Here is a 12,079-nt window from a genome sequence, read left to right on the forward strand (position 1 = left end):
TCTTCCTCCTCGTCTTCTTTCTCCTTCTCCTCCTGCTCTTCCTTTTCCTCTTTTCTCCTCTTCCCACTCCTCATTCTTCTCCTCCTTCTTCCCCTACTCCTTCTCCTCCTCCTTTTCCTTCTCCTTTTCTGTCTCCTTGTCCTTTTCACCTTTATCTTCCTCCTCCCCCTCCTCCTACTCATCCTTCTCTTCCCACTCTTCCTCCTCCTCCACTACTTCCTCCCTCTTCTATTCCTCCTCCTCCTCCTCCTCCTCTCCCTTCTCCTACTCCTCCACCCCCTCATCCACTTATTCCTAATTGGTTCTTCAGAAATTTCTTCCTCCTCTTCCTTCTTCTCCTCCTTCTCCACCATCTCCTTCTCCTCTTCCTCCTCCTGATCCACATATTCCTATTTGTTTTGTAAACTCCTTCTCTTTCTCCTTCTCCTCCTCCTTTTCCTCCTTCTCCTCCTCCTTTTCTTTCTTCTCCTTCTTCTTTACCATTTCCTTCTCCCCCTTCTCCTTGTTCTTTCCCCATTTCTCTTCGACCTCCTCTCTCTCCACCTCCTCCTTCTCCCTATCATCTTTATCTTTCTCACAATTCTTCTCCTATTCCACCTTTCCCCCTCCTGTCGCTTCTTCTTCTCCTTTTTTTCGTAAATAACTTTTATCTTCAATTTGAAAGATGTTTATGAAATGTGTACTGTTTTTGTATTAAGAATAATTGTGTATTAAATTAAGAATTGAATTTCAGGAAAATAATGAATTTGATGTTTCAGCTTGCTGGTTGGCTTCATTGCAGCTATGTGTATTTTGGCGACCTTTGCTGATATCTACAACCTCCCCTCCCCCAAACAATCCGGTAAGCTTAAATTAATTTCATCATCAATGAATTCAAATATAATTCAACTGCAAATATCACACAGAAACTCGAGATATTTGTATCTAATTATTATTGAACGAAAATCCTGAATAAATGCTGTAAATCACCCCGAAGACCTCTGCTACTGCAGACATTGACAACAGGGCTAACAGCTAGATGGAAATTCGATGAGAACTACTATCCAAAAATTAGTTGCTAGCCCGGGAATCGAACCCGGTACCTCCCATATTTTTAATAATTATATATTAATTAACATTACTTATCTAAATTTGAAATTCTTTGTTTTATTCTGATTCATAGTTTCAGATTGAAGATTTGGTGTTGAAATTGAAGTGAACATAACCTACATTATATTTGGACGATTTGTGACAAAATCAAGAAATTGAAGAAGTTTTGGGCATTAGCCTGTTTTTTCTTTTCCGACTATTGTATTGTTCGCTCTATCTAATAAATAAATAAATAAATAAACATTTGAATAAATGCATCCTCTATTTAATATTTGTATCCTTGGATCTCCAAGCTCTCCTTGCCTTCTTATACTTACCAGCGACCACATAGTATTATGACCCAGACACTCTCAAAGCCTTCATATACACCTAAACTAGTGGAATAGAGCAGCTTCATGATTATCATTGTTTCAAGAGTGAATTTTAAGATCTGTATTCATCTTCAGCTTCTAATTGGGTCAACTCTGTATTCAAATCTCCATAGATATTACTTAAAATGATGTAGATCGGATTATTCCTATTTGCAAATGAGACATATTCTTCTCTCAGTTCAATCGTTTGATTGGTTGGCAGCCTTCCATCCAGATTTATTCGTTTATTCATTTATGAAAACATGGAGGCATACAGGATTTCTCCCAAAAATTAGTTCCATAACAACATATTACAACAAGGTTACAAGAAAAATTAAGAATATTGAAAATAAAATTGTATCCCAGTAAAAATTAAATACTACTGTAGAGCTACACCACACCACAACAGATGCAATGAATGGTGAATTTATATGATTTTTATACAAAAGAAAAATATATAAAATACTGAAAATGAAAAGAATACAGATCTGTTCATTGCTATTCTCTTCCACTGTACATAACTCATAGCACCCAGATCCTCCCGAATGAGACATAACTTACCAAAAAAATTTACATCAACACCTCATGTACATTCCCTTTCCATTCAATCACAATATTAATTTTTCAAAATATGTGATTTATTTCCCTTAGCTATAAGCTAGATTTTAATTACACAACAGAATTGAAAATGTTCATCCAATCAGTAGGCCACCTATTTCACTGTGTATATTTATTACGTTGTAATAAATAAGATTCTAATTGAATTCTTCATCTTACATTCAGGTTTACACTGGGGATTCCTGAACTGCTTTTCTTTGTACCGAAATGGCAAAAATCTTCTAAAACCATCAGATCCTGAGGCACCTTTGGCAGTTATACATGGCATAAGAATGCTGACTTCGCTCTGTATAATGTATGGTCATCATATTCTAATCCTCAACATTTATCCATTTTTCGACTACAACTATTATGTTGAGGTTAGTAGAAAAACTCAAATTCTTTGTTATTCTACGATTATATTATCAATAACTCATTGTACAAAATAACAATGTAATAGGGTATGTATCATTCCTAATATTCTAAAGGCATTTGTAACGACCAATATTGTCAACAGTGTAGACTTATTAGTAATTGATAGCAATTTCATTTAAATTTAGTTGAATTATGTAAATAGATCTTGAGGATGATTAAATGATTTATCAACTCTTGAGCTTCCAAAATTGTCATAAAATTAACTTTTTAATGGCTTGTCTTGTCATAAGATAAACTTGTCAAATGAATTTTTCTGTTATCTAAAATTGTGTTTGAATTTTCTTTACTGCATATTTCAGAGAGACTTTCCGTATAAACTTTTCATTTCTTCCAATATTCGTATAAAATATTCCATTTTCAATTGTTTACTTGTATTATGTGTTAAGAGAGCATATTATGAGATATTATCCTTGTGCCCTCAAATGTATCTGAAAATAAATAGCAAAATTCAATTTCTCTATGGGATATTATCCTTGTGCTCTTATACGAATCTCAAAATAAATAAATAGCAAAATTCAATTTCTCTAACCAATTTTGTTTGATCAGGAATAATAGATTGATGCTCTAGCTCTCAATCAAAATCTCATCTCTTTCTTTTATAAGCGTCATTCCACTTTATTTTCTTCTTACAGAATTCGGAATCTCCATCCTTCATTTTCGCCATAATGAGCGAGCTCCAAGTGGATTCATTTCTGCTCATCAATGGAGTTCTCCTCTACAACGGATTCTATCATTTGCTTGTTAAACAAGGACGCAAGTTCAACCTACCAAAATTCTACCTGCATCACATTTTAAGGTTTTTATCAAAACTTTCTTTGTTCATTAGATTATAATTGAAATATCCATTTGAATATAATTAATCATTTCATAGCTGAATCGAATCATTGTAAGGACCAAGCCATATTATATAATAAGGAGCATATTATACAGGAAGCCAAGGCCCACCCAGGGCTGTAGAGCGTCGAAAGAAGAAGATTTACTCATATTTTATTATGAGCTATGAGGGAAAAAGCGAATATCATCTTTCAACTACCTATTCAATATAAATCATTCACAAGTAAAACAACATATTCCCAGTAAATTATCTAATGTTTTACTCCCATGTATTGTGATGTATTGATAATAAATAATGATTTCCATCAAATTATCGCTATTAACTATTTGCTCAAGGGATGAATTCGCGTTTCACGCTCATAATGCATAAATAGCTATTGTGGACAGAGTTTTGAAAGTTCGCTAGCGATTAGACCAAAATCGGCGTTCTTGCCGTTCTGCATTATCTCAGTCTACTGGAAAGAATCTGAAAGTCTGTATTTGACTTTTTGACGAGAGGAAGCAAGCCCAAAGGAAGAATGCAGGCGAGCGAAGGGAGTCTCAACTCTGGACGATACAGCCGTGGTACAGGGGGCGGAGCCCTCTGGTTAGACGGATTAGGCAAGCGAAGTGAGCCTGCCGGCTAGTTCTCAATATTTTCTCATATTTTACTCCCATGTATCGTGATTTATTGATAATAAATAATAATTTCCATGAAATTCTCTAACAGGATAGGTCCGAGCTACTTGATAATAATGCTGCTAACAATGACGATACTGCGTTTCCTGTCTGAAGGTCCACTGTGGAAGTACTACGTGTTTGGCTCAAGGGATACCTGTGCTGAGAGCTGGTGGGCGCATGCGCTCTTTCTCAACAACTACCTTATGACAGATCGTCAGGTTTGTAAATCATAATGATATATTTATTTATTTATTTATTTGAAAATTTACATATTTTTAATTTACATATAATTATTATTAATTGAAAATCATAATATTGGGAATTCAGAGTAGAGCCAGTTATATACACATTGATTTTTGCCGTACTTATGAAATCAATCAGATTGAACGGATCTTGACAAACATCGTCTGTTTGACAACTTCGGTTTAATCTAATAGAATTTATAAGAATGGTTTTATAAAAACTCGTACGTCCTGAAATCGATGTCTGTATAACTGGCTTATAGAACACACTCTATATTATTCCTTTTTCAAAATTGCATGCTCTTCATTCACTTTCCATAGATGTGATGGATTGTTTCTAATTAATTCTTAGAAAAGAAACAAAAACTTGCCGCCTACAACCACATGCTATACAGATTGATAAACATCCCAATGACAACCACAGATTACAACAGTGAATTGCACACAATGAAATATATTGCACAACAAAATGTTTGTTCAATCATTTCATCATTGTAATAATGACAATTTCTATTTTCTGTCATTGTTTCTTATTGTGTCACAAACATTAAACATTCGAACGGAAGAACAAGCTCCAGATTGAAACTCATCATGTTCCTGAATTTGATATAGATTTCTATTACCAGAAACTTGAGTTTTGTAAAACTAAAATCATGAAAGTATGTCATATCAGGCTGTAAAAGCAATGTGTTGTATCTCATTTATATCTACCTATAATGCCAAATTTGAATATATAAAATATTCAAATTAATAAAAACAATATGAAACTTGTAGTACCCTTTCTATTCTATTTAAAACATTTAGAACTTTAAAACATTTTATCGACTAGTTTCGAACTTCTTTGGCCATTTTCAAGTTAAAGTTCAAAGTAGGTCGAAACTAGTTGTTAAAATGTTTTCAATGAAAAGGGTAGGCCTACTACAAGTTTCAAACGGAATTGTTTTTATTAATTTGAATAAAGTAGCTCATATAAGTGGAAGTGATTTCATAAAATATCTAATAATATTATTGTTTGTTTTTCCAGTGCATTGCAACAACATGGTACCTGGCCCTAGACATGCAACTGTACATAATTTCGCCTCTGATAGTTCTTCCGCTACTGAAGCACTGGAGATACGTCGCAAAATTCTTTATTCCAATTTTGATAATAATTGGCATTTTATTACGAGCCTGGGTGTCCTATGTCAACAATTATCCTGCCACGAATATGTTCGACAGGTATCAAAAAATGTTCACAGTTTATTTTAGTTTTAAATTTCTATTTCATTTTATACAAAATTTTCTATTCATATTTTTGCATTAATTTTTCAAATTATATGATTCAAATCTCTCATTAATATTTCTATGATGCTACTTGAAGATTTCATTTGATGGACTTACTAGTATCTGTTTTTATTTTCTTTGTAACACGAACTATTTACCAGTAGTTCTGTGAATAGTAGACCTCACGCAGTTTTCTCATCCACAAGTATCTGCTGTCACCCAGTTCACCGGCTTCTCCAGACATCTGTGTAATGCGCATGCAATGAATCATCCACTTGTCAATTATTTATTTTAGTTTGTCTCAAATAAAATTAAAAATGATAGGCCTACTAGTAATTATATGTAATAGACTCGAATCTTATCTCTCTGGAGGTACCTAGTTTTCGTTATCTAGAGTCAGAAACATGATTCTCTTGAAATATATTTCAGATAGATCCAATCTATTAATATGGACTTATTTTTAATATGGACGTAATTATGATGTTCTCATCTAATAGAATAAATGAGTGTAACCTCTATTGTAATAATTGTATTTATTATCAATCTCCAATTCTGAAAAATTTCTCTTGCTATTGCAGATTGGCTTTTAGGAATGATATGTATGAAAAAGAGTACACTCCAACTCACTTGAGATTTGCTCCCTGGTTGATTGGCATAATGACTGGTTACATCATTATCAACTACAAGACTAAAATGTCAAAGGTGAGTCGAAAATGTAATAGATATTTTTATTAGGTGAATAATTTATTCTCTATCATCTTTCTATTCTCTTACTCTAATATCTATTCTCTATTCACTCCAATATCTTATTTTTTCACTTCGCCCTACCACTCCTCGATTGAATTTCTTCTTCTCCTCATCATCCTTTGTTTTTGACTATTTTTACTTTTTCTCTCTCCCATCCTACTCGTACTTATCTTTATTTTATTTTTGTATTCTTATATATATATTTTTTTCCATTACCGATGATTTTGTATTATCTTCTTCATCCATTCTAATAATATTCTCTATACACTCCTATTTCTCTGCTTTACTCTCCTTGTAATTTCTCTCTCTCTCTCTCTCTCTCTCTCTCTCTCTCTCTTCTCCCTCTCCTCACTATTAACCTCTTCTTATTCATCTCCTTTCTCCTTTCCGTTACATTTGAACCCAGTCATATGAGCTTACATGAAAAGATTGGAATTTTGCACATTTTGGAAACATGGATATTTTGTCCTCATACCAGATTCCCATTTGCTCTGTTCGCTCAGCACCTATATGAATACAAATCTATTTTCCATTCTATTGATTTGGCTTGGTTGTTTTTTAACACGATTTTTCGTATGAATAAACTAAAGGTTGAACATTGAAAATGTTTAGATGTATTTTAATACCTTGAATAAGTTTAAGAAAATATTTTCACTATTTTCTTAGCATGGGAGCAGTGTTTACTATTATATACTAACTAAGCTATAATATCAGTTATTATGAAAACTATAACCTAGCATATAATGTAATCTACATAAATCTAGTCTCATCTGATCACAATATAACTATTGATTTCTCTGTTAAAGTTAAAACACTTTGTTCCAGAGTGAATGTTTTAAAACACTATATCACTTTCGTGGTTAAGGAATGTGAATTGCCTCTTCTCCTGTGGAAGAGGTTCACCAGCCTTAGTTGTGACAGTTTGTTTCAAAATAAATATTCAAATACACATAGTTTTTGTTTATTAAAAGTTTTAGATCAGAAATTTTCTGGTTCATTTTACTCCTAAGTAGGAGCTTCATCAGCCTCAGAAGAGAAATGCATTCCAAATAATCTCAACAAAAAATGTAATGTATTTGAATATCTACTTTGATACAGTGTGAATTAACTAAAGCCGAGAATTATTAAATGTTTTTTTAATGTAAAACAACATCAATCAGAATTGATTTTACAATAATCTAGAAATATAATCTTGTTAAAAATTCATTCAATTCTATTCATTCTATTTGTTTCCTACCGAACAGGCGCAGGTGAGGACAGGCTGGGCCGTTTATTTTGCAATCCTTTCGGTGTTGATTTCCAGCACATTCTACTTGAATAGCAGAAATGCCCCCAACAATATCTACCTGAATGCTGCCTACAATGGACTCAGCAGTTCGCTCTGGGTCGTCTGTCTGGGCTGGATCATATTCGCCTGTGAAATGGGACATGCAGGTAAACAATGAAGTAGTTTTTATCCACATTAAACTCAAAAACATTTTGATTAAAAGAAAAGATTTGAAATTTTCATAAGCACATATTTATCATTACATTGGAAACTAGCATTGTGTGTTACGGATACACATATTAATAATATAATAATTATTATAATATAATTCATCGGTCCCAGCTGCCCAAAAACAGTCGTATAGATCGTGTCAGAGATCCTGAAATTGGTCAGGTGCAACCTGAAAACTCTGCCATTATGACACCAGACGTAAATCCTAGATCCATTCTCAATATTTATATATTTCTAACCAATGTTTCATAAACGGTCCAACAATTTCATCATTATTTTTAAGTTTGAATAACTGCTTTAAATACAGTATTTGCGTTCCTATACGCTCTACCATTGTGATTCTTATGGTACCGTAAATCATTGTCTTCTCTTTAGTGATTGACTATTGACTATTTTCTTGTCTTAAATCTCTTGACTTCTATAGATCACATTGAGTAGTTCTTGAGTCAAAATCTTCCAGATCCAAAATTGTGTTTTTTCCTTTTTGTGTAGTTGAGAAGTTGATATTGTGGTAATTATTCATATTAAATAAACAGACTAAGAAATTGTCAAAAACCACAGATTTATTGATAGTTAGAAGGACCGATGTTTCGGTTATTACACCATTGTCAATCTCTGATAAACCCTGAATTGGTTTATCAGAGATTGACAATGGTGTAATAACAACTTCTAACTATCAATAAACCTGTGGTTTTTGACAATTTCTTAGTCTGTTTATTTGATTTGTGATTTTTGTTTAAATGACTTATGTCTTTTATAGTAATTTGACTGTTTCTATGTCTGAAATCTTTCAACTTCACAATACTTACACTATTTTCACAATAAGTCTTGTTAAAAGTTTTCTGAATTGGTTAAACTTTCAGAACCAAAATTTTTATTTTTGTTTAAACCACTGTTGTTTTTTACAGTAATTCAACTGTTTTAATGTCTAGAATTTGTTTATTTTCACAGGTTTTGTTAAAAAGTTTCTGAGCTGGCCCCTGTTCCATCCTTTCAGCAGGATAACATACACCATGTACCTTGTGGGTCCAATACTGCAGTTTGGTAGTGTGGCAGTTAGGAGATCTGTACTGGCTATGAATACGATGGAGGGAGTAAGTATACTTATTGATAAATTTGGCCCGAATTAGTCATTGTTTCTTGAAGAAACAAAAAAGGGCACTAGGCCTGGTATATTAAATAGAAATCTTTCAAGTATCCCTATACCTATAAAAATAAATCACAAATTAATGTACCTAGGCCTATCTACACTCTACAGTACTTGGTGGGAGTGAATGAATAACTTATCATTAATTATATCAATAAATATGTTCAACCATACTAATTAATATCTTCTATAAAAATAATGATATGTATCCTATTATATTAAGCGAGCAATTTCTGTATATCTGTTTATATTTTTATATATCTGGTTATATCTGGTTTATTTATGTTCAACGGATCTCGAAAACGGCTCTAACGATTTTCACGAAATTTGGAATATATAGTAGGTTTATGATATAAAAACTTGATTGCACTAGGTATCATCCTTGGGAAAACTCGCTGAACGACATCAAAAGGATAATTCATCCTTGGCTGAAACAGCTGAGACTTTTGTCGTCTGTGGATAGTAAAAAGTGAGCGAGTGATTCTGTGGAAAATCAAAATATCGCATCCCCGAAATTCATAAGTTGACGTATAGCCAGCTGTAAAATATAAACACGATCATTTTAGAGAATTGTGTTCTATTTATCAATAGCCTAGATAAAAGTAACGAGCGAAGCTCGTTGCCCCGATATTATATTATTATCATTACCTATTGTGTCTTCTCTAGCTAGAAGACATAATATAAAACACATAGGTACAGAACCGTATTTACAAAGCTATATATGAAAGATGTAAGAAGGTACAATAAAATGTTGGGCATATGTACAGTCATAGTCATAAGAAAAGAGAATAATAATTAACAAGCTATACAAAAAATAAATGAATACAACATCAAATACATAATAGGTACTCATATTCAAATCAGTCAGCCATTGAAGATCTAATGGACCTGCATTACAGTAATAAGAGATCCTCAGCAACATGGTGATAAACACACTTTTTTAATATTAGGATTTTGAATGGATGAATAGTGAGTTCAAAAATGAGTTATATCTCTTTATTCTTCATCCTTTACTTTCTTGTCTATAATTATGATAATTACACTTCATTGGAATTATTGAGATGAATGAAGCAATGAATCTTGTGCTATTCCTCAGCCAAATTCAGATAAAATGTCCTATAGAAAAGTCTAACAAGAATGAAGGAGCTTTCTATACGCTTATCTAAGGAGCAATTAATTGAATAGGCTAAATAGATATTGAATTTCTATCAATTGAATGTAAATTTATATTTGTATTTGAATGTATTTGTAAGAAAAACTGTATTATTTTCTTCTATGTTTCAGTATAAAAATTTGGCTGGAGAAATACTATTGATTCTTCTAATTGGTCCTATGTATTCTATGTTTTTTGAGGCGCCTTTCATTCAAATCAACAAGATGATGATGCATCAAGGTGAGAGAAAAGTAGAGTCAAGATAACAAAATAGTTTCCTCTAAACCTTTTAAGAGAAAAACTCATATTAATCAATTAGGTCGGAGCTTTCAGTTATGAGAGTTGTAATGTTAGTAATACCAGTCTCATATACTTGTTAGTAACATCTATTGTAGTAAACTTCATAATTATTATTAACTATAAATGTTTACAGGAATTCATTCATTGGATTTTACTCATTAATTAGATCAGGCATTATAATGGAAGACAGCCCAAAGCATTTTCCACGTCAATAGTTGGTATAGAAATTTGTTCTGAGGTATTAGAGTAGCCTATTATCTCTAGAGAATACTAACGATTCTATTGATTCATTTCATTGCAGTTGTGTGTTGGTTCTTGAAATTTGCCAAGCATTTAATATGGATACAACATTAGCACATTTGTTTCATAAAAATCTAGAGTTCTATGAATTCAAATAAGTCTACATTTATTTGATTATTTATTCATACAATATGACAATTTCCACTGAGTCTAACAAGACCCACATTGAATAATTTAAAATCTAATCAAGTAAGAACTAGTAATTAATCATTAATGGACAATTTAGAATGACCAGTCCGACTTTCTCGGGGTACTATTCGCCATTTTTTTACACTCCATGAATGATCTCTTTAATTTTAGACTAATCTACTCAACTATTATAATTATTATCCTTTGCAGATGATACTGCAGCTATTATCCACGGTAAATCATTGACTAAAGTAACTACCCAAACACAAAGCATGTCATGTATTGAGAATTGGTTGGATAATTGGTTTGTGTTTTGAGTTATAAGTGGACTTGCCCAGCATTGTTTTCTCTTCTATCCCCTCCCTTTTTAAATTATGTTTCCCTCTTTTTCACACCCTCTATTTATTGTTTTTCATCACCATACCTGCTTAAAATATGGAAAACCAGAGGTAGATTTGGCAAGATTCTTCCTCCTTTCTTATCTCCAGCACACTGCACCATTTAGCCAATTGTTGTTTTTCTGTTTGTTTGCACTATTTACACAGTTGTATTTTATATTGTTTTCAATGTGTCTGTTGTGTGTTGTAATTGAATTTGAGTTGGATGAGTTTTTCTAAATTTTGAAGCTATCATGTACATTTTTGTCAGCAGTAGCCTATGTCAATAATTTCAATTATTCTATTTCTTAGCTATTAATGATTTATATCTATATGATACGAGTAGTTATACCGTACTGAAGCTTACTCACATATCGAGTCCGATTTTACTCAAATACTGATTAGTAAATAATAAATACATACTTTAAAATGCTTGATGATCTTCGCTTATCCAATTTAGTATTTATTCAGGTTATAAATTCAATTTGAATGATTATTAAATTATTTGAGCTTTAAGATGTCATAATCAAGAGCTACATTGGTATTAATCATTAAATAGATAGCCTGAGTGGCTTATAGTACGTCTGATAAATTAAATTGATGATTTATCTTCAACAGAGTAGGCTACAGATGTTAGAGTTGATTATTTTGGTCAACTATCTTCTATCCTCTTAATTATTATCATTATTGTCTCAACTTCAACGTTTCTTTTTATTAATCGATTTTTTCTTTTTCAGGCTCTTCCAAAATACCTAAAACAGATCCTGAAAATAACAAAACATATGACCACATAGTGGATAACGCAAAGAATCACCTCCAAGACAACAACTTAGAATTAAATACAGTAAAATAGATAAATCATATTATTTTAAATAAATTGAAAACTGACTGTTGAAGACTTTTTGACTGTGTAAATAATAATATTAAATGTGCGATTTTTCTTGATTTACTGACTGTA

The 12,079-nt window shown here is 32.2% G+C and overlaps 1 protein-coding gene across 7 annotated transcripts in view; it reads left to right on the forward strand.

Moving 5' to 3' along the window:
- LOC111051566 (nose resistant to fluoxetine protein 6) overlaps positions 1–12,079 on the forward strand; it is a 67,746-nt gene extending 55,667 nt beyond the window's left edge. For 2 of the 7 annotated variants that reach the window (XM_039438850.1, XM_039438848.1), the window contains 11 exons: positions 759–841; positions 2,223–2,416; positions 3,104–3,267; positions 4,015–4,183; positions 5,232–5,425; positions 6,049–6,172; positions 7,462–7,651; positions 8,667–8,809; positions 10,147–10,255; positions 10,955–10,978; positions 11,859–12,063. In XM_039438850.1, the coding sequence (XP_039294784.1) occupies positions 759–841; positions 2,223–2,416; positions 3,104–3,267; positions 4,015–4,183; positions 5,232–5,425; positions 6,049–6,172; positions 7,462–7,651; positions 8,667–8,809; positions 10,147–10,255; positions 10,955–10,978; positions 11,859–11,974 (1,510 nt within the window). In that variant the 3' untranslated portion in view covers positions 11,975–12,063. Of the gene's footprint in view, positions 1–758; positions 842–2,222; positions 2,417–3,103; positions 3,268–4,014; positions 4,184–5,231; positions 5,426–6,048; positions 6,173–7,461; positions 7,652–8,666; positions 8,810–10,146; positions 10,256–10,954; positions 10,979–11,858 lie in introns of all 7 variants that reach the window. The other 5 variants (XM_039438849.1, XM_039438853.1, XM_039438851.1 and 2 more) reach the window with 5 other exon arrangements.

The sequence above is a fragment of the Nilaparvata lugens genome, chromosome 12 (assembly GCF_014356525.2).
Source record: "Nilaparvata lugens isolate BPH chromosome 12, ASM1435652v1, whole genome shotgun sequence".
Taxonomy (NCBI): Eukaryota; Metazoa; Arthropoda; class Insecta; order Hemiptera; family Delphacidae; genus Nilaparvata; species Nilaparvata lugens.